The 22,380-nt window shown below is 36.3% G+C and overlaps 1 protein-coding gene across 1 annotated transcript in view; it reads right to left on the bottom strand.

The window, feature by feature from the left end:
* Positions 1 to 22,380, bottom strand: part of RAD50 (RAD50 double strand break repair protein) — a 92,880-nt gene that overhangs the window by 19,075 nt on the left and 51,425 nt on the right. Inside the window, 8 exon segments of the mRNA XM_047778589.1 lie at positions 7,185 to 7,409; positions 9,294 to 9,421; positions 10,749 to 10,862; positions 10,946 to 11,038; positions 11,771 to 11,881; positions 12,942 to 13,135; positions 13,552 to 13,678; positions 20,468 to 20,657. Coding sequence (XP_047634545.1) covers positions 7,185 to 7,409; positions 9,294 to 9,421; positions 10,749 to 10,862; positions 10,946 to 11,038; positions 11,771 to 11,881; positions 12,942 to 13,135; positions 13,552 to 13,678; positions 20,468 to 20,657 — 1,182 coding nt within the window.

Raw genomic sequence — 22,380 nt, 5'->3', positions numbered from 1 at the left:
TAGTGTAAATTTTTACTAATAAAAGACAGTTCTGTGTCTTCAAATAAACTTGCCAGTAAGGACTAGGTCACCTATTCCTTAGTACTCAACAAACGTTTGGTAAGTTTACTGCATATGCAGCCTCAGCTATTAAGAACTCAAAAAACTAAAAGCCCGGAGTTCCCATTGTGGCTCACCAGTAATGAACTTGACTAGCATCCATGAAGATGCAGGTTTGATCCCTGGCTTCACTCAGTGGATTAAGGATCCAGTGTTGCCGTGAGCTGTGGTGTAGGTCACAGACATGGCTCAGATCTGGGTTTGCTGTGGCTGTGGCTGGCAGCTGCAGCTCTGATTCGATCCCTAGCCTGGGAACTTTCGTACACTGAAGGTGGGGCCCTAAAAATAAATAAATAAAAAGGCTAAAAGCTTTCTTGGGGAGTTCCCGTCGTGGCACAGCAGAAACAGATCCAACTAGGAACCATGAGGTTGTGGGTTTGATCCCTGGCCTCGCTCAGTGGGTTAAAGATTTGGCATTGCTGTGAGCTGTGGTGTAGGTTGTAGATGTGGCTCGGATCCCACATTTCTATGGCTGTGGCGTAGGCTGTAGCTCCAATTCAATTCCTAGCCTGGGAACCTCCATATGTTGTGGGTGCAGCCCTAAATAGCAAGGGGGAAAAAAAAAAAAAAAGGCTAAAGGCTTTCTAAAGGCATATATGAGGGAGCAGGAAAGAGTAAAAAGAATTATGGAATTTTATTTTTTAAAAAGGCCAGTGGCTGCAGCCCCAATTCAATCCCAGACCTGGGACTTTCCATGTGCAGGAAGTGTAGCCCTAAGAAAGAAAGAAAAAGAAAAAAAGAAAAATTAATTAACTAATTATAAAAAGACATGTTGTCTATATATAGTCTACCAGGCAAGGATTCTTTATTAACGTCTTGTTTGTGCTCTTATTTCAAAACATTAAATTTCAACAATTTAAACTGTTGGATCTAAAAATCTAGGAGAGAGTTCAATATTCAAAGAGGTTAAAAAACAAAAGTTCCTACTTGGTACAGGCATACATTTCCATGAGCCTTTCTGGACCCAAGGGGCATTATAATGCTAACCTATTCATTCAGAGTGAAAGACAGAAGACATATCCCTCCAAAAGTCATTTCAGAAGTCAAACTTAATCTAACAAAAGCCTTATTTACTTATTTCTTTAGTCATTTTAGGGCCATACGTACAGCATATTGAAGTTCCCAGGCTAGGGGTTGAATCAGAGCTGCAGCAGCCAGCTTACACCACAGCTACAGCAACGTGGGATCCGAGCCATGTCTGCAACCTACACCACAGCTCGTGGCAACATCAGATCCTTAACCCACTGAGCGAGGTCAGGGATCAAACTCGTGTCATCATGGTACTAGTTGGATTCATTACCACTGAGCCACAACAAGAACTCTCCAACAAAACCTTATTAGTACTTATTTTAAAAAATGACTAACATAATTGGCTCACTGAGTTTTCACTTACCTTTTAAAAGACTATGTGCTTCCTCAAACTTGTACATGCCAGAGCTATGGCTAGGAGATAGATTTGCTATCATTAACTAAAAGAATCCTCACACTGAAAAGTAAGGGGTCTTCCTGTTCTCCTCAGCCTTGTGGTCTGAATGCCACTTGCTGAGGCTGGTCTGGTTCACTATGCTCTTTGCAGAAGAAACCTTAAAAGAGAAGAGACCCTGTCTGTGGAGTTCTCTCAGCATTGAGAAGATTTCCCCTTTTAGAAAACAACAATAAACAAAATCTGAGATAAGTGATAATTTCCCTGTTACAAATACCTAGACAGTTGTATAACAAAAATTACTTTATATTAGGAGTTCCCTTGTGGTGCATCAGGTTAAGGATCTGGCATTGTCACTGCAGTGGCTCAGGTCACTGCTGTAGCATGGGTTTGATCCCTAGCGTGGGAACTTCCACATGCTGTGGGCATGGCCAGAATATTATTTTATATTATAGTTGAGTTCACAAGAAAGAAAAGCAAATCCTTACATGGTGGAAACAAAGATGGAACTAAAAACCAGAATGGTCAATGTGTGATGATACTACAGATTTACTTGGTTATTCCTTTCATAAGCTAGGGATTAGGTATTATCTATCACCCAGGACACAGGATGAAGTAGGGCCCAAATGAGGCAGAGAGAAGTGACTCCCAACATAAAGACCAAGTCTCTTGAAGAGCTATACCAATTACCCTGAATCAAAGAGTGGAAAATTAATAAGTTGAGAGTTCAAAGTCTGAGGCAAATGCCTTACATGGATTTAAGGTTCACTGTTACACCACCAGTATAGTTTAGGAACTCCCCAACTGAAAAACTATCAGGTCAGTGTTATCGTTGGAGTGCTTAGCAGATACAAAACTAAAATCTCTGTGTGGAAGGACATCCACACAAAAAGGTCATGAGGGTGCTTCGTAGATAAAACAGCACTACAAGAAGAGTTTACAATTAAACACTACATGAAACCCAAAAAATACTTCGCTAGGCTAGAATCAGCACACAAAATAGCAGAAATAATTTCCTAAAAATATGAAATGAAACAATGGCTTTATGAATGAAAATATAAAATATGTATATTTAAAGACATAAAAGAAGGAAACAAAATACTACGGAGAAATACACTATGAAAAAAGAACAAGAATTTCTGAAAATGAAAAAATAGAACTTGGAGAAATTACAAAGACAGTATCTTGAGCAAGTGGTGTTGGCGAAACACAACAGTTGCATATAAATCAATGAAACTAGAACACACCTTCACACCATGCACAAAGATGAACTCAAAATGGCTTAAAGACTTAAACATAAAACATGACACCATAAAACTTGTAGAAGAGAACACAGGCAAAACATTATCTGTACACATGTTTTCTTAGATGAGTCTCCTAAGGCAACAGTAATAAAACAAAAATAAACAGATGGGACTCAATCAAACTTACAAGCTTCTGTATAGCAGAGGACACTTAAAAAAAAAAAGGCAACTTATGGAATGGGAGAAAATCTACAAACAATGCAACTGACAAGGGCTTAATCTCCAAAATATACAACAACTCACACAACTCAACAATAACAAAAAAAAAAACAACCAATCAAAAACTGTCTGGAAGACCTAAAGAGACATTTCTCCAAAGACAAAGGGATGGCCAGTAGACACATGAAAAGATGCTCAACATCACTATTTACCAGAGAAATGCAAATCAAAAATACAATGAGGTATCACCTCACACTGGTCAGAATGGCCATCATTAAGAAGTCCACAAATAACAAATGTTGGAGAGGGCATGGAGAAAAGGGAACCCTCCAACACTGTTGGTGGGAATGTAAATTGTACAACCACTATGGAAAACAGTATGAGGTTCCTCAAAAAACTAAAACAGGACTTCCACATGATCCAGCAATCCCACTCCAGGGCACCTATCCAGATAAAATCGTAATTCAAAAATATATATGCACTCCAATGTTCATTACAGCACTATTTACAATAGCCAAGACAGGGAAGCAACCTAAATGTCCAATGACAGATGAATGGATTAAGAAGATGTGGCACATATATACAATGGAATATTACTGAGCCATAAAAAGAAAAAGAATGTAATAATGCCATTGGGGCAACATGGATGCAACTAGAGATATTCATACTAAGTGAAATCAAAGAGAAAGACAAATACCACATGATATCATTTACATGAAGAATCTAAAATATGACAGAAATGAACCTATATACAAAACAGAAATAGACTCAGAGAGAGAATACACTTGTGGTTGCTAAAGGGAAGGAGAAGGAATGGGATGGACTGGGAGCATGGGATTAGTAGACACAAACTATTATATTTTAGAATGGATAAGCAATCAGGTCCTACTGTATAGCACAGGGAACTGTATCCAATCTCTTGGGATACACCATGATGGAAGATAGTATGAGAAAAAGAATGTATATAGATTTATGACTGTACAGAAAAAAATGTACATAAATGTATGTCACTTTGCTGTACAGTAGAAACATTGTAAATCAACTATAATAAAAAATAAATATTTAAAAACTGGCAGTATAAGCAGCAGCTAAAGAATCTGTGCAATAAAAGATATTTATGGAGAAGTTACCCAGTGTATTACCAATATATGCAAGAAGGGTTAAGCAATGTGGAGGAAAGAAATGAGAAGGTTTATTTATGGCCAATGAGAAATGAAGGAGGGGAGAAGAGCATGAAATGGAGAAAGGCTAATATTTGAAGAGATAATACATGAGAATTTTCCAAAATTGATGAAAGCTATCAATCCTCAAATCAATAAGCATAGTTCTTGAACAGAAGTAAAAGCAAACCTACATCTAGATGCACTCTTTAAAAAATGCAGAATAGGAATTCCTTAGTGGCTCAGTAGGTTAAGGATCTGGTGTTGTCACTGCTGCAGCACGAGTTTGATCCCTGGCCCGGGGATTTCCACTTGAAGCAAGCATAGCCAAAAAAAAAAAAACAAAAAAAAACCCGCAGGATAATAAAGACAAAGGAAAAATCTTAAAGGAATCAGAGGAAAAAAGGTAAATTACCTCCTAGAGGAATAATGAGAATTTTCTCAACAGTAACCACAGAAGATAAGAAAAAAAATGGAATATTTTCAAAATACTAAAAGAAAAAACAAACCTGTCAATCTAGAACTCTATGCTCAGATAAAGTATCAAGATTGAAAGCAAAGACTAAAAGATAATTTACTACAAATAATCCTTCACTGAAAAAAAAACTATTAAAAGACATATTTCGGAAAAAAAAAAAAAAGGAGTTCCCATCGTGGCACAGCTGAAACAAATCTGATTAGGAACTATGAGGTTGTGGGTTCGATCCCTGGCCTTGCTCAGTGGGTTAACGATCCGGCGTTGCTGTAAGCCGTGGTGTAGGTTGCAGACTCGGCTCGGATCTGGCGTTGCTGTGGCTGTGGCATAGGCTGGCAGCAACAGCTCCGACTGGACCCCTAGCCTGGGAACCGCCATATGCCGTGGGTTCAGCTCTAACAAAGACAAAAAACAAAAAACAAAAAACCAAAAAAAAGAGAGAGAGAGAAACTGTACCTGAAAAGGAATGAGTGGAACTTATAAGAAATTGGTAAACATGAGGGTTTATATTCAAATAAGCACTATGAAACCACAATTATTACTAGTCTGGGATGATATAAAAACAAGGTAAAACGAAAATACTAGACAATAGAAACACTGCAGACAGGAGAAATTAATTAGCATTCAGAAAGAAGATAAAGCAAGTTCACATCAGAGCCATGGTTCTTAAATTTTGCTGTGCGTCAAAATCACCTGAAGACTTATTAAAACACAGACTGCTAGGTCTTTTCCCTAACATTTCTGACCTAACAGATCTGGAGTGGAGACTTAGAATTTGAATTTCTAACAAATTCCAATGTGATGCAAATAATGCTCCTCCAGAACCACTTTGGGAACCAATGCATTTGATTTTTAGCTCAAAATATGCATGTTAAAAAATTAAAGGTAAACACCCAAATAACTAATGTATTATGTATCATTTACAACCCAATGAAGAGAAAAAGGAAGAATAAAGAAAAATAATCCCATAAAGGTCAGGGAAACAGAGAAAAAAGATATAAATAAATACCACTAAGTAATCAATTATAATGAATTAAGTGAATGGATTAAATTCACTAGTTAAAAGACAAAGATGGGCACAGTGAATAAAAACCAAAATTCTCCTATACAAGGTGGCAGTAATTAAGACAGTCTTGGTAATGGCACAGAGACAAAGTGACAAATGAAACAGAATATAAAACCTAGAATCAAGCCATAAACACATGGAATTCAGATATCCGACACACAGATCATTAAGAAAAGGATAGACTACTCAATAGAGTCAGGATGACTGGTATCTCTCAGAGAAAAAATGAAATTGGATTCCTACTTCATGCTGAACATAAAATTCAATTTAAAATCAAATACTTAAATGCATTTGAATGTGAAAAGCAAAACTTCAAGACTTTTAGAAGAAAATATAGGAACAGTGAAGAATTTTTTGAGACACAAAAGAGCTAACCATAGAGGAAAGATTGGTAAATTCAATTTCCTTAAAATAAAACCTGTGTATTAAAAAACCATAAGAATGTAAGATAAATATAAAAAGCTTGAGAAGGTATTTATAACACATATAACTGAAAAAGAATTAAAATGCAGAAGAGATACAGAACACCTGCAAATCAGTAAGACTACCAATAATACATTAAAAATGAGAAGAACATAAACATTTCAAAGAAGAGATAACATGCTCAAACATAAAAAGATGTTTAGTATCATTAGAAATCAAGGGACTGCAAATGAAGATCACAATGATTTACCATTTAAAATCCATTAGATTGACCAAAATTAAGAAACAGACAAAATCAATCAGAGGATGTATCAAAGAAAACCCTTAGATTCTGCCAGTGGTATAAACTTGTAAAACTACTTTGGAAAACAACATTATTTTGTAAAACTGAGCATACCCTGCAACCCAGCAATTTTATTTCCACCTATACTCTAGAGAATCTCTTATACCTTTGCTCCAGAAGACATGAAAAGACTGTTGGCAGAAGCAAGGGTTATATTAGTAAAGACCTGGAAACAACCCAAGTGTCCATTTACTAGAAAACGGCATATGGTGTATTTCCACAATAGAATTCTATACATCAGTGAAAATGCATGAGCCACAGCTATAAGCAACATGAGTAAATAAAAACAAGATAAACAAAAAAGCAAATTCTAGAAGAGTATACAGAATATGATACCATTTTTTAAAAAGCTCAAAAAATATACACATGATAAAATTATTTTTTTACAAAGCAGAGAAAGCAAAAAAAATCTATGTCAATGGTTACAGGGAGTAGGGGTGATAAATGGGTGAGATAAGGAGGAGCATACAAGAGGATGACAATTAGTGATAATGGCAGAGTTCTTGGATTGGGTGTGGGGGGTTGGGATCATGAGTGCTCCTTAATATTAATATGCTTTATAATTTCATAATTTAAGTAAGCGTGTGTGTGTGCATACAAATACATACATGTATTTTTCCATTCCTTGGTAGTATGAAATACATTGAAGTAGTAAAAAGGTAGAAAAGAAGATTAAATTATGCTAGTTGATATTGACTGCAATGGGAACCAAATCCCTAGTCCAATACTTACTGGTCAAGGGTCTTATAATAAATGTCTAGATCCTTGTTCACAAGCTCTGTTGTTCTCATAACAATCAGCATTTCCCTATACTTTTCATCAGCATCCCGAAATTGAGGTTCTCGAAGTTCTTTCTTAAAGTGAATAATTTCTTCCTCATAACCTTTCTGTCGCCCTATTGCCAAACTGTGATTTCTTTTTATATTTTCAATTTTTTCTTCCAAATTCTGATGTTCACTAGGAGGGAAAGTGACAGATGAGGATCATTTTTGGATTTTAGCAGCTTGAAGTGGAAAAACCGGATTTCTTCAGATAGATAAATATCATTTATCATCCTCCTTAGTAATGAGCCTATGTTAGCAGTCTCTCCTTGCTTCTTACTTAAGGCTTCAGTACTAAAGAAAATTTTCTTCCTTCCAAATCTCTGAAGCATCCACATTTTTAAATGGCTGATTTTCGTGTGCTGAATGAAGGAGACTCATAACACATGAACACTGGAAAAGTTCCTGATGTTTAGACGCTAACCTAAGTAAAGTATTCTTGATGATGAGTATTACAAATTCACAAATTTCTCATTATGAACTGAGAATGCACAATTACCAACTCTGAGAAGTTACTAATAGGTCTCATCATTTTGCTCAGAGTATGTCAGATAAAACAGAATTTTACCTCAAACTATTTATGCAGTAATATTTACTAAAAGTTTATATTCCTCTATGAGAACAAAATTTCTCTTCCATACATATGAAAAGCATCAATATTGACCAAAAAAGAAAAATAAACTTTTCAGATAACTTGGTAGATAACATGGATTTTAATCTATGCTTTAAAAATCTTCGTTCATTTAACAATTACTTATTAAGCATTCTCTTATTTGCTAGGCACTGCTCTCAAGTTTATGGATATCCTTACACACCTAGCCTGATTATCTGTTTTGCTGACATTTCTGTTGCATCTGGTTGAAGAAGAGTAGTTGTGCTTAGCAGTCTGAATGAATGTAAAAAGTACTGTTATGTAACAATCACAGAAGGGATTATAAAAATGTCTATTTTTCATCTTTAGTAGCAAGGAATAAACAGTTTCATTTAAAAACTTCTCTATAAGCTTTACTTTTCCGACTTGGCATCAAAAGGACCAACATTACAGTGTTAAACAGCTGAGGCTTGGGAGTTAGGATATCTGGGCCACATTCCTGACTTCCATTGTAATTTCCTGTTTAAAAGATGAAGAGCTCTTCTAGTTATTAAGTCTGATTTCCTTGATAGATGAAAGAGATTTAACACAGCTAAACCAAGAGAACTTGCAATAATATAGGAATAACTATTTATTAGGTTTTAATAACTAAATTTCAATTTATTATATCCTTAGAAAAACTTAAGCATTCTTTGATTCAGATTTCTTTGTAAAGTCAAGAAAAAAAAAATGAAAAAATCTAAAAGGAATGGCCAAATGATTGGGAAGCCTATATCTAACCAGCTGAAATGGTTCCCAAAAGTCTATCTGGCTAGTCAACCTTTTATACCAGTCAGTCTAGTATCTTAGCATCAACTAGGTTCTACGGAATTCCTAAGGCAACTCTAAGGCAAAGCAAGAATAAAATCTTTTTTGCTGTAGCAGGCATATAGCAACTGCATAAGTACCAATAAAACCATATGAAAGAATCAGATTAATCGCAAAAGGAAAAAAAAAAACCTCTGGTTGGCACATAGTTACAATTGGAACCATTTATAATGGGTCATCAATGACAAATTGCTTTGGCAGTAACTCCACTGGCAATTACAGAATGCATAAGCTCTGACCCAGAAAGGGTCCAAAGGCTATATATTCCTTATGCTTGGTGCCATTATCTCATGAAATAAGCTCACAGAAGTCTGGGAACTTGGTATTTTTAATACTGGTTATCACTGCATAGTCAATAGTATGACTATATATTATCTATTTCTTCTTCAGTAATTCAGGCCATGAAATACACCTGTATAAAAAGTGACAATCTTCCTTTAAGTCAGAAGGGACATTTAGGATGTCAGTTTAACTTCTTTTTAAAAAACATGTATTGAATATTTTTCACATTTCAATAATAAAGACCTTTCTTTGGACTAAAGACTATTTTTAAAAACATACTTTTTCATTTGTAAAACCTGCATTTGACCCATTTCCTTCAAATGCTGTTTTCTTTCTTCTTCAACCTCTTTCAGTTCTTCATTTCTTTTTCTTAAAGTAAGGTTATCCTGTAGCCACCTTTCTTGTATCTAAATGTAAATATTAAATCCGTTAACAAAAATACTCAAGTTATCAACATGTACTTCAGAGTAGGCAACTGCTGACAGGTAGTCCCAAGTCTGCCTTACTTTTTTTTCTTTGGCCATGCCCACAGCATTTGGAAGTTTTCAGGTCACGGATTGAACCTGAGCCACAGAAGTGATCTGAGCTACAGCAGCGACAATGCCAGACCCTTAACCACTAAATCTGCCTTACCTAAAAACAAGTATAACTCAGCAGAGGCAGAAGCTAGTGTGAAGGAATCTCCAAACCTGGACAAATCTAGATGGCCCATGTAAACACAAAACACAAATTTAAATGATGAGATAAAATGATATAACTAGATGTTTTAATATTTTATGCTTACACCCCACTGGATCGTCTTGCATAGGAACCTCACAATGAAGCCTACTGATCTAAAAGATCATAAGAGAGTAAGACTATTATCAAAGTCTCCCCCATAGTTTTATTTGTCTCCTAACATATGCCAAGACTGTTAGGTTCTGTTAAACATGTTAGTTAAGATCTTTACCTTCAAGTTGACAATCATACACAGCAGTAAGACGTCTCACAAAAACAGTACGTCTATATACTTGATGTTAAATTTTCTGGCCATTGAATTGAAAGGAAAAAATTTTAGATTTAGCTGTTCTCATGGGAGTTCTGTTGTGGCTCTGTGATAACGAACCCAACTAGTATCCATGAGAATGTGGGTTTGATCCCTGGCCTCATTCAGTGGGTTAAGGATCCGCTGTTGCCATTAACTGTGGTGTAGGTTGCAGATGTAGCTTGGATCTGGTGTTACTGTGGCTGTGGTGTAGGCCAGCAGCTATAGCTCCGATATGACCCCTAGCCTGGGAACCTCCATATGCCACAGGTGCAGCCCTAAAAAATAAAAAATAAAAAAAAAAAAATTTAAAGAAGTGTTATTACTGTTTGCATTTCTAATCAATGCAAATATTAAAAATTTTAGGAGCTCCTGCTATGGCGCAGCAGAAACGAATCTGGCTAGGAACCTTGAGGTTGCAGGTTCAATCCCTGGCCTCGCTCAGTGGGTTAAGGATCTGGTGTCTGCTGTTAGCTGTGGTATAGGTCACAGATGCAGCTCCGATCCTGCGTTGATGTGGCTGTGGCGTAGGCCAGCAGCTACACCTTTGATTTGACCCCTAGCCTGGGACTCTCCATATGCTGTGGGTGTGGCCCTAAACAGCAAAAAAAAAAAAAAATAGTAATAATAATAATTTAAAAAAAGAGAGAAAGATAAGAATGTTATTGGTATAAGTGCCACCATAAGTCATTAACAACAAAGAGACCTACCTTCTGTGTATCAATATCTTGTCTCATGATTCCCATTTCCTTATTAACCTTTTCTTTGTGCGTCTCACATTCACTTAGTTGAACTATTACTTTATTAAGTTCAGTTTCTTTTTGCTACAAAAAAAGAAAATTCCTTAAGCATAGGAAATAAAAATATTAACAAGTAAATCATTTTAAACTTAATAGCTTTAAATTACCTTCTTATACTCATCTTTTCCATCTTGAATATAATTTTCAATGTCTTTCACATAACCATGAATATTTTTAACCTTCTCTTTGATATCATTTATCTGTAGAAAAATATTAAATACACACTGGTTGAGACTAGGGCATTTAAGATTTATTTCCAAGGAATATCTTACACAAAGGTAACAAAAACAGTAGGAGAGTACAGTAAGTACAGTGAAACACTGACTTAGAAGTTAGAAGCCCTGCGTTCCAGTTTCCATTACCAGCCAATTTTATCTCAAGTCAAATTTTATGATCTTCCTTTAAAATCTACTGGATTATTAAAAAACAGTCTCAATTCTCAATTTCTATTTTAGATCAAGAAGCAAAATAATTTAAGTTTAATTATTATTCTAACAAAAATGTTTAGTGCCAAGATAGGTCACAAATCTGAAAATACTATTTTATCATGTTTTCTTTTCTTTTTTTTTTTGTCTTTTGTCTTTTTAGGGCCGCACCTGCAGCATATGGAGTTTCCTAGGCTAGGGGTCCAATCGGAGCTGCAGCCACCAGCCTATGCCACAGCCACAGCAACATGGGATCCGAGCCGCGTCTGCAACCTACACCACAGCTCAGGACAGTGCCAGATCCTTAACCCACTGAGTAAGGCCAGGGATTGAACCCATGTCCTCATGGTTGCCAGCGAGGTTCAATAACCACTGAGCCACAACAGGAACTCCATATTTTATAGTTTTTCATTTCATGTTAAATACTAGTGTCCAACATGGTGCTCTGAATATAGTAATAATTTTAATATATATTTTTGATAAGTAAATATATAAATGAAATCTTACTTTATCCTGTGCTATTTTGCTGCTTGTATTTTTTTTGTTGATTAATTCTTCTTTCTCCTGCTGGAACTTTTCCAATGTTGTTTCCAAAGGGTTTACCTGCTCTTTAGCATCCTAAAAATATAAAAAATATAAAGTCTTTTATAACAATCCATTATCTCATTTCAGGTGTTAGACTTTATAGTCCTAATAAAGTCACTTTTCATGTACCAGTCTTTAAAAATCAACTCATTTACTCCTTCCAGCTATCCTATAAGGTACCATTATTTTCAAGTTATATTTGAGATGAGCAGAGGAATGATTTGTCCAAGGTCCCAAAAGCCAATAAATGAAAGAGCCAGGATTCAAATCCCATCTAGATCCAGATGCTACGCTATGCCACATCAGACACTGCTATGTTATACTGCGTCAGACACTGACTTGATTCTTAGTCTATGCCATGTGCTCCTAATTATATGAGCATGTGACTTCAGGTTTAGATTTTTATGCGTTTGTAGGGGCCCACATCAGCTCTGCGTGACTGAAGAATGGTTTAATGTCAAAGAGCATTATAAGCAGTAAAATATATAAAGGTAAGGTGGTTCTACTATTTTATATCATACTCTGTGCCTCTGATATTTTGTAACCCCAAAACACTTAAGAAAGCAATGAGTAACAGATTCAGTAATGTGCATAATTAGGTAAAACTAGATGAGATCACTTCCAAAACTTCAAAATTTAATTTGTTGGGTCTTAAGTTTGATTAATCTAGATGAGGATTGCCCAATGGGCTCCATTCCATGTGTCAATTAAGTCTGCTCACTCTAGTGGGAAATACTCTGAGACCACATCTGGACTCAAAGAGAAAAAGTGTCTGAGAGGCAGTGTCTGCCATGGACAAAGGATTTTTGTAGGTAAGACAAACCTCCCAAACAAGCAGGAATCCTTATATGGAGTTAACCAGCCATCACTTGATGACCTCCAGTGACAGGAAGTTCACTACTTAACCAGGTAGCCAGTTCCTTCTTATTATGTCTAATAGATCTTTTCTTAGAAATCTTAATATATTAATACAAGTTCTATACACCATTTTCATTTGGCCCTCACAATAACCATAGCTCCGGCAACTGCATCACTAAAGAGCATTTTACATATCTGAACTACTCTTAAAAACAAATATATATGAATTTTTAACCTTTATTTCTCTTTGTAAGGACTGAACTTCAGTAGATAATTCCACAGTCTGCTCCTCCAGTTGCTGACGGCGCTGCAAATTTGTAGATATCTGAAGTTTCTCTGACTTAAGCTCATTTGCGGTACTTTTTAGGTGTTGAATCTGTTCCTGCTGGTCCTGTATAAGCTTTCGATTCAGTTCAATCTTACTGGAAACTGTTTGAAAACATATTGATACAGAGTGATTAATGTAATACTATAAGCACTGTCCTTTCAGTTTTATAGGTCTGTGGCATTCACAAAGGTTGAGTTTCTTGTGTCCCACCTACCGCAACAAAAATGCCACGAGAGTCTGTCCAGCCCCCCAAACCTGCTTGTCATACCCTCCTGTACACCCACAGGAGAGGCTCACAGGACAGTTATGATTGAAAAACAGTATAGCTCATCTGTTACTCATCATTCAAAATCTGTCATTCAAAATTTGTTCTGCAAAGAAGGGAAACAAAGAAGAGCTGCTTTTGAGAAAAGAGACCAAACATACTGCGGACTGCAAGAAAGTTTCTCACCCACATAAACAGTTACACATATGCCGGGAATGTTGCAGTCTTTATGAGGAAAACACATGGTATTACCTGTATCTAGTTTGTGCTGTTTTTCTTGTTTTTCCTGGTTTACTTGTTGAATAGTTCTATGCAAATCTACTCCTTGGAGCTTAGCTGCTTGTTGTGCGATTTTTCTTTCAACATCTTTAAGTTCCAGCTTAAGAATAAATCAAAATTATTTGCTTTAAGAAACTTACATTATCATTATTCAAAATCTTTAAAAATTAACAGCTTTTACTTATTTTTAAAATCTAATTTGTAAATGCTCTCAAAGAATTTCAACAAATTTTAATAGGATAAAAATTAATTTTATGATGAAATTAAATTTTGTAAATAAAAGGAAGCTGACTAAAAAAGTAAACAAGACTTTTTAAATTTTATTTTTAAAAATGTATTATAGTTGATTTACAATGTTCTATCAATTTCTGCTGTACAGCAAAGTGACCCAGTTATACATAAATATACATTCTTATTCTCATATTATCATCCAGCATGTTCCATCACAAATCACTGGATATAGTTCCCTGTGCTACACAGCAAGACCTCATTGCTTATCCAGTCCAAATGCAATAGTTTCCAACTATTAACCTCAAATTCTCAGTCCATCCCACTCCCTCCTTCCATCCCCTTGGCAATCACAAGTCTGTCTCCATGTCCATGAATTTGTTTCTTTTCTGTAGATAGGTTCATTTGTGCCATATATTAGATTCCACATATAAGTGATATCATATGGTATCTTTCTGAGTTACTTCACTTAGTATGAGAAACTCTAGTTTCATCCATATTGCTGCAAATGGCATTATTTTCTTTTTTATGGCTGAGTAGTATTTCATTGTGTATATGTACCATGCCTTAATCCATTCATCTGTATATGGACATTGAGGTTGTTTCCAGGTCTTGGCTATTGTGAATAGTGTTGTAATGAAGATAGAGGTGCATGTATTTTTTTGAATGAAAGTTTTGTCCCAATATATGCCTAGGAATGGGGCTGCTGGATCATATAGTAGTTCTATATTTAATTTTCTGAGTTACTTCCACACTGTTTTCCATACTGGTTGTACTAATTTACAATCCCACCAACAGTGCAGGATTTCCTTCCTCCACACCCTCTCCAACATTTGTTATTTGTGACTTATTAATGATAGCCATTCTGACTGGCTGAGGTGGTACCTCATTACAGTTTTGATTCGCATTTCTCTAATAATTAGCAGTGTCAAGCATTTTTCCCTGTGCCTAGTGGCCATTCCTATGTCTTCTTTAAGGAATGTCTATTTAGGTCTTCTACCCATTCTTAAATTAAGTTTTTGTTTTGGCTGTTGAGGTATAAGAGCTGTTTGTATATTTTGTAGATTAAGCCTTTGTAAGGTGCGTTGTTTGCAAATATCTTCTCCCATTTCGTAGGTTGTCTTTTTGGTGATTTCCCTTGCTTGCTGTGCAAAAGTTTATAAGTTTGATTAGGTCCTATCTATTTTTATTTCTATTGCCTTGGCATAACATTTGTATGGTTGATGTCAGAGAATGTTTTGCCTATGTTCTCATCTAGGAGTTATATGGTGTCTTGTCTTACGTTTAAGTCTTTAAGCTATTTTGAGTTTATTTTCTTGCGTGGTGTGAGGGTATGTTCTAGTTCCAATGATTTACATGCAGATGTCCAGTTTTCCCAGCACCACTTGCTGAAGAGACTTTTCCCCATTTTATATTCTTGCCTCCTTTGTTGAAGATTAATTGACCATAGGTGTCTGAGTTTATTTCTGGGTCTCTATTCTGTTTCATTGGTCTGTATGTCTGTTTTTTTCTACCAGTACCACACTGTCTTAATTACTATAGCTTTGTAGTATTGTCTGAAGTCTGGGAGAGTTATGCCTCCTGCTTTCCCCTGCTCCCCAAGATTACTTTGGCAATTCTGGGTCTTCTAAGTTTCCATATAAATTTTTGGATTATTCTCATTCCGTGAAAAATGTCATGAGTAATTTGATGGGCACTGCATTAAACCTGTAGATTGCTTTGGGTAGTATGGCCACTTGAATTCTTCTACTCCAGGAGCATGGAATATCTTTTCATTTCTTTGAATCCACTTTTACTTTCCTTGATTGATGTTTTATATTTCTCCGCATGTAAGGCTTTCACCTCCTTGGTCAGGTGTATTCCTAGGTATTTTTTAGGGTGCGATTTTAAAAGGTGTTGTATTTTTATATTCTTTTTCTAATATTGCATTCTAAGTATATGGAAATGCAATCAATTTCTGAATGTTAGTCTTATATCCTGCTACTTTGCTGAATTAATTGATGAGATCAAGTAGTTTTTGTGTGGAGTCCTTAGGGTTTTCTATATATAGTGTCATGTCATCTGTATACAGTGACAATTTTACCTTTTCTTACAATCTGGATACCTTTTGTCTGACTGCTGTGGCTAGGACTTCCAATACTATGTTGAATAAAAGTGGCAACAGTGGCCATCCTTGTCTTGTTTCAGATTTTAGGGGGAGGCTTTCAGCTTTTCTCTATTGGGTATTATATTGGCTGTGGGTTTGAAATAGATGGTTTTTATTACGTTAAGGTATGTTCTCTCTATTCCCTCTTGGTTAAGCGTTTTTAATCATGAGTGAATGTTGGATTCTGTCAAATGCTTTTCCTCCATCTACTGAGATGACCATGTGGTTTTTGAGTTTTCTTTTGTTAATATGGTATATGACATTGAATGATTTGCGTATGTTGAACCATGCCTGTGAACTTGGGATGAATCCCACTTGGTCATGGTGTATGATTTTTTTTATGTATTGGATTCAGTTGGCTAAAATTTTGCTGAGAATTTTTGCGTCTCTATTCATCAGAACTTTCTTTTTTTGGTAGTATCTTTGTTATTAGGCTTTGATATTAGGGTGATGGTGGCTTCAGAGAATGTCTTTAGGATTATTCCTTCTTCAACCTTTTGGAAAAGTTTAAGAAGAATGGGTATAAGTTCTTTGTATGTTTGGTAGAATCTGCCTGTGAAGCCATCTGGTCCTAGATTTTCTATTTGTAGGGAGTATTTTTATTATATATTCAATTTCATTTCCAGTGATCAGTCTGTTCAACCATCTATTATTTCTTCTTGATTTAGTTTTGGCAAGCTCTATGTCAATTTCTTCTAGGTCATCCAATTTGTTGGCATATAATTGTTCATGGTATTTTCTTACAGTTTTTTTATATTTCTACAGTATCTGTTGAGATTTCTTTTTCACTTCTTACTTTGAGTTCTTTCTTTCTTCTTGGTGAGTCTGGTCAGAGGTTTGTCAATTTTGTTTACCCTTTCAAAAAACCAGTTCTTAGTTTTATTGATTTTTTTTTTGTTTTCTGCATTTCTGTTTTATTGGTTTCCTCTGATCTTTATGATTTCCTTCCTTCTGCTGACTTTAGGGGTTTTTGTTCTTTCTCTGATTCTTTTAGATGGTAGGTTAGGTTGGTGATTTCAGATTTTTCTTCTTTTTTGAGGAAGGCCTGTATTGCTATGAACTTTCCTCTAGGAACTGCTTTTGTGGTGTCCCATAGATTTTGAATGGTTGTATCTTCATTATCATTTGTCTTAAGGTATGTTTTAATTTCCTGTTTGATTTCCTCATTGACTCATTGATTTTTTTGTAGCATGTTGTTTAGTCTCCATGTAGTCAGTTTTTTCTCATTTCCTTTCCAGTGGTTGCTTTCTAGTTTCATGACATTGTGGTCAAAGAAGATACTTGAAATAGTTTCTATATTCTTAGATTTGTTGAGGTTAGTTTTGTGCCCCAGTATGTAGTCCATCCTTGAGAATGTTCCATGTGCACTTGAAAAGAGAGTATATTCTGATTTTTTTGGATGTAATGTCCCGAAAATGTCGATTAGGTCTAACTTTTCTACCATGTCATTTAGGATCTGTTGCCTTATTGATTTTCTGTCTAGAGGATCTGTCCAATGATTTGAGTGTGGTGTTAAAAGTCTATTATTATTGTAGTCTCATCAATTTCTCATTATATGTCTGTTAGTATTTGTTGTATGTATCTGGATGGTCCTATATTAGGGGCATGTATATTGATGATTGTAATATCCTCTTCTTGAATTGATTCTTTTATCATTAAGTAGTGTCCTTCTTTGTCTTTATGTCCTGTTTTAAAGTTTATTTTGTCTGATATGAGTACTGAAACTCCTGCTTTCCTGTCTTTTCCATTCACATAAAATATCTTTTTTCCATCCCCTCACTTTCAATTTCTCTATGTCCTCTGCCCTAAGGTAAGTCTCTTGTAGGCAGCATATTGTAGGCTCTTATTTTTTTGTCTAGTCTACCATTCTGTGTCTTTTGACTGGAGCATTCAGTCCATTGACATTTAAGATAATTATTGATAAATATGTATTTACTGTCATTTTAAACTTTGTTTTCCTGTTGATTCTGTTTCTCCTTGGTTACTTTCTTTCTTTGGTTGGATCATTTTCTTTTATCTTATGCCTGTGTCTTCTTTTTAGTTCTTGTGAATGCATTTTTTTGGTTTTGATTTGTGGTTGCCCTGTTTTTCAAGTATGTTAACCCCTTCCTCTGTTTGCTTTAGCCTTATTGTCATATGGGCTCAAACACATTCTTAAAAAAAGAGTCAGTCTAGATTTTACTTTCTTTCCCCACACTTTATGATTTTCATGTTCTTTTTTCACATCTCCATGTTTCATCCTTTTGCTGTTCCTTGTGTTTTTCACTGCTTTTAAAAAGTTTTTTTTTTCTTTTAGATGTTTATACAGGCTTAAGTGGTTGCTTTCCAACTGTGGGTTTCTCCATCCTGTATCTTCTTACTTCTTCCTTATTTGGGGGAGAACTTTCAATATTTTAGAATGGGTTTAGTATTGTTGTACTCTTTCAATTTTTGTTTGTTGGAGAAATTATTTTAAATGACATTTTTCTTCTATTTTAAATGATATTCTTGCTGGGTAGAGTATTCTAGGCTGCAGCATTTTCCCTTTTAGAACTTTGAATATATCTTGCCACTCTCTTTTGGCCTGTAGTGTTTCTGCAGAGAAATCAGCTGATAGCCTTATGGGGGTTTCCTTATAATTAACTTTTGTTTTCCTCTTGCTGCCTTTAGATTTCTCTCTTTAACTTTTGCCATTTTTATTATACGTCTTGGTGTGGGGCTGTCTGGGTTCAACTTGTTTGGGGCCTTCTGTGCTTCCTGTATCTTGTTATCTGTTTCCTTTAGATTCAGAACGTTTTTCAGACATAATTTCCTCAAATATATTTTCAATCCTTTTCTTCTCCTTCTGGAATCCCTATTATGCACAGATTGACCGGCTTCCATATATTTTCATTTGGTTTTCTGTCTGCTGTCCTGATTGGATGATTTCCATTATTCTATCTTCTGAGCCACTCATTTGTTCCTCTGCATTATTCATTCTGCTCTTCAGTGCCTTTAACTCAGCTTGTGTCTCTGCAAATGAATTTAAAAATTTTTCTTGGCTCCTCCTATTTCAAGTTCCTTCCTAAAGTAATCTGCATTACTGTTCATAGTCACTCTTAATTCCTTCATTACTTTCACCATCTCCTTTTTGGACTTGGTGTCTGTTAGACTGCAGAGATCTGTTTCATCATTTACTCCTTCAGGGGACTTCTCTTCTCTTGACTAGGCATGGTTCCTGAGCTTCTTCATTTTGCTTACATTTTTCTTATTTTCTACTTCCTGTGGGTGCTTCCAGGGAGGTGGAGGCAACGGGCAGGGCTAGTAGCCAGTGACAGGTTGCTGGGCCCGACAGTGGCAAGGACCCTTGGGAAGGTGGCACAAGCTGCTTGTGATTACAGGACCCTGGGAAGCAATAGTGGCAACAGCAGGGCATGTGCATTCCCAGGGGAGTGAGAGCAACAGGTGGGACTTGGTTGCAGGGGCCTCTTCTGCAGTGACTCCTGAGGTGACCGGGGCCACAGGTAGTGCCTGTTCACACACCTCAGTGGTGACAGGCCACACCCACCTCTAGAGTATGAGATGGCTGCAGCTGGTTGACCCCACCACCCTTAGCCTGCACAAGAGATGCTCTACTGCCGGAGAGCACCTGTGTGCATAGAGCAAAGTATTACTATGGAAGTTCCACCCTTCTTCCTCTCACTCTCCCCAACAATGGCACTTGCTTTTCCTGTGGGCCCAGGTCTCCTCCCAGGTTCCCTCAGCTGTGGTGCTCTGCTCCCCAGCCCTTGGCACACCACTCCCTAGCCCCTCAGGCTGTCTCCACACAACCAACTCTAGTCTTCTTCTCAGAACTGACCTTTGGAGCCTGAATCTCAGCGCCCAGCCCCCACCTGAGCATCTCAGGCTGTGGTGTCTGGAGGCACTGGTACTGATGGTCTGTTCAGCTCTCTCTCTGCTTTGCCCTCCTCAGACCAGCTGCTGTTTCTTCTCTGAGGCTTTGAGATTTTCCCCATCTCGGCTGATCTCCTTGTCAGTTAGGTGCCTCCCAGCGTGTGGGTTCCTTTCTTCTTCCACAGTTCCCGCTCAAGAGTGGTGGTCCTGTCCTGATTCCTTTTTCTATTTTTCCCCCCTTTTGTTCTACCCAGTTATGTGGAAGGTTTCTTGCCCCTTCTGGAGGTTTAAGGTCTTCAGCTGGAGTTCAGGAGATGTTCTGTGCAAATTGTTCTACGTGTAGATGGGTTTTTGGTTTAGGTTGTTTTTTTTGTTTTTTTTTTTTTGATGTTTGTGGGAGAAAGTGAGCACCATGTCTTATTTCTCTGCCATCTTGATCCCGCTGCTAAGAGTACTTCTTAATTCTCATAATTAATGAATTTAAAAATCTAAACTCAGGAATATAAGCTAAGCAGTTACTTCCTAAGACTACCTGAAATTCAGGACAGAGAACTCTAAACACAGTCTGTATCAGAATTCTAGCTTCTATCTGTAACACTCACATTTCACATTCAAATCACCATGAAACAAGTTTTATTTTGCCTTAAACTACAGTAAACCTACCTGGAACCTCTCCATAATTGTAACATCAGTCAGACACACTTTAGCACTTTCTTCTTCAGGTATTATTGCACCCAAAAGTGTATCCTGTTCTTCTATGTCAATCTTTAGGCTCTGTATATCTCTGTTCACATTCTGCAGTTTGTTTCTTAATTCTGGTATTTCCTTCTCCTTCAAATCAATTATGCTTTGCCTTCACAGAAAACACACAAATAAAAATAAGCAATCTAATGTTTTCTCATAATGAGACTGAAGTTATGTATTCAGGGCAATAATATGATAGAAGTGATGTTGTATACTTCTCAGGGCACCACTTCAGTGGGTACACGATGTCAGTATGTTAATCTTAGTTAAGACAGTGTCAGCCAGATTTATCCAGTGTAATGTTACTATTTTTTTCTGTGTAACCAATAAGTACCTTAGGAGAAATACATTAAAGACAATGTAAATATCCTGTTTCTCTTTGAAGCTTTGTCCACTGATTTTACTATCTCTTAACAGGTCTTTCCAACCCATGTCCTCAGAGGCCACCTCCCGGCTGAGCCATGACAGGAATTCTCTATGTTGGTAGATCTTGACTGCAACAATTTTTGCTGAAACATTGCCAAAGACAAAAAGTTGTTAAAGACTGCAGGAGACTAAGGAGAAATAGCAAGTAGATGCAATGTGGGGATCCTGAAATAGAAAAAGGATATTAAAGGAAAGACTGCTAAAATTCAAATACGGTTTGTAGTTAATTATACCAATGTTAACTTTTTAATTTTGATAACCATATTACAGTTACATAAATTGTGAACACCAGGAGAAGCTGGGGGAAGGGTATATGTGAATTCTCTGCACCATTTTCATTATTTTTCTGTAAGTCTAAAACTATTTCAAAATTAAAAGTTTTTAAAATGATGGAAGGATGGATGGAAGGAAGGAAGGAAACCACTAAGTCAAATGCTACTTGGGTTTATGTTACAACCCACTTTACTAATGAATTACCACCCCCGTAGCAGGTATTGGCCCCACACCTATTTCTGTTGACACCACTGAAATAATAAAACTTGCATTTAATCTTAGGGAAAAAAAAAGCTATGAAAAGCCTATTTCAGAAAAATTCAAAATTCTTAACTGAAATTAAATTAGTATGGGGAGTTCATGCTATGGTACAGTGGGTTGAATCTGAATGCAGTAGCTTGGGTTACTACGGTAGCACAGGTTCAAAGGGTCTGTTGTAGCTGCACCATAGGCAGCAGCTTTCATACACCATGGGTGGCCATTAAAAAAATAGTATAACAGGTTAAATTGGTTTCTAAAGGGATTCTTATAATAAACTAGAAATTCAAGTTAGCTCTTATATACTATTACTATTTAATGCTTTTTTAAAAATTCTACAGTGACCAAAAAACGCCAACCTGAACTAATCTGCGGTGATATAAGACTTGTAATTTTTTATAAGAGAACAATGAAAAAAATTCCCTGAATAAATATGAAAGCACACAGATTATAAGTAATTCCATGCTCACATTACTACCTGATGTTAGAGACCAGTTGGTCTTATGTACCCAGTACTTAAAAAGTAACAAGGCTATGATGGCCTACTGAGTCAAGCATTCACTTGACTGGGACATCTTTTTGGAGAACTACAAGCATCTATTCGATTTTAGCCCCACTTTTACCTTTTCACATGCACATAAAAAAACCCTTTTGATGCTGTCCAGGTTTTAGTGCTTTCTTTTTTGATGATTACATAAGATGCTAAAATAAGTATTCTAAGAAACAGTAAAGACATTTCCTGAGAATGGGCTACTGAGATCTATTAGGGTTTTCTGTTTTGTTTTTAAAATTTTTCAGAAACTCAATTTTGTAACAACATTCTTTTTCCAAGGGGATTTTATGTAAAAACTACCAACAAAGATATAGTGCTAAAA

Source organism: Phacochoerus africanus, chromosome 4 (assembly GCF_016906955.1).
Source record: "Phacochoerus africanus isolate WHEZ1 chromosome 4, ROS_Pafr_v1, whole genome shotgun sequence".
NCBI lineage: Eukaryota > Metazoa > Chordata > Mammalia > Artiodactyla > Suidae > Phacochoerus > Phacochoerus africanus.
The sequence above is the reverse complement of the archived record's forward strand: the minus strand, read 5'-3'. Positions and strand labels throughout refer to the sequence as shown.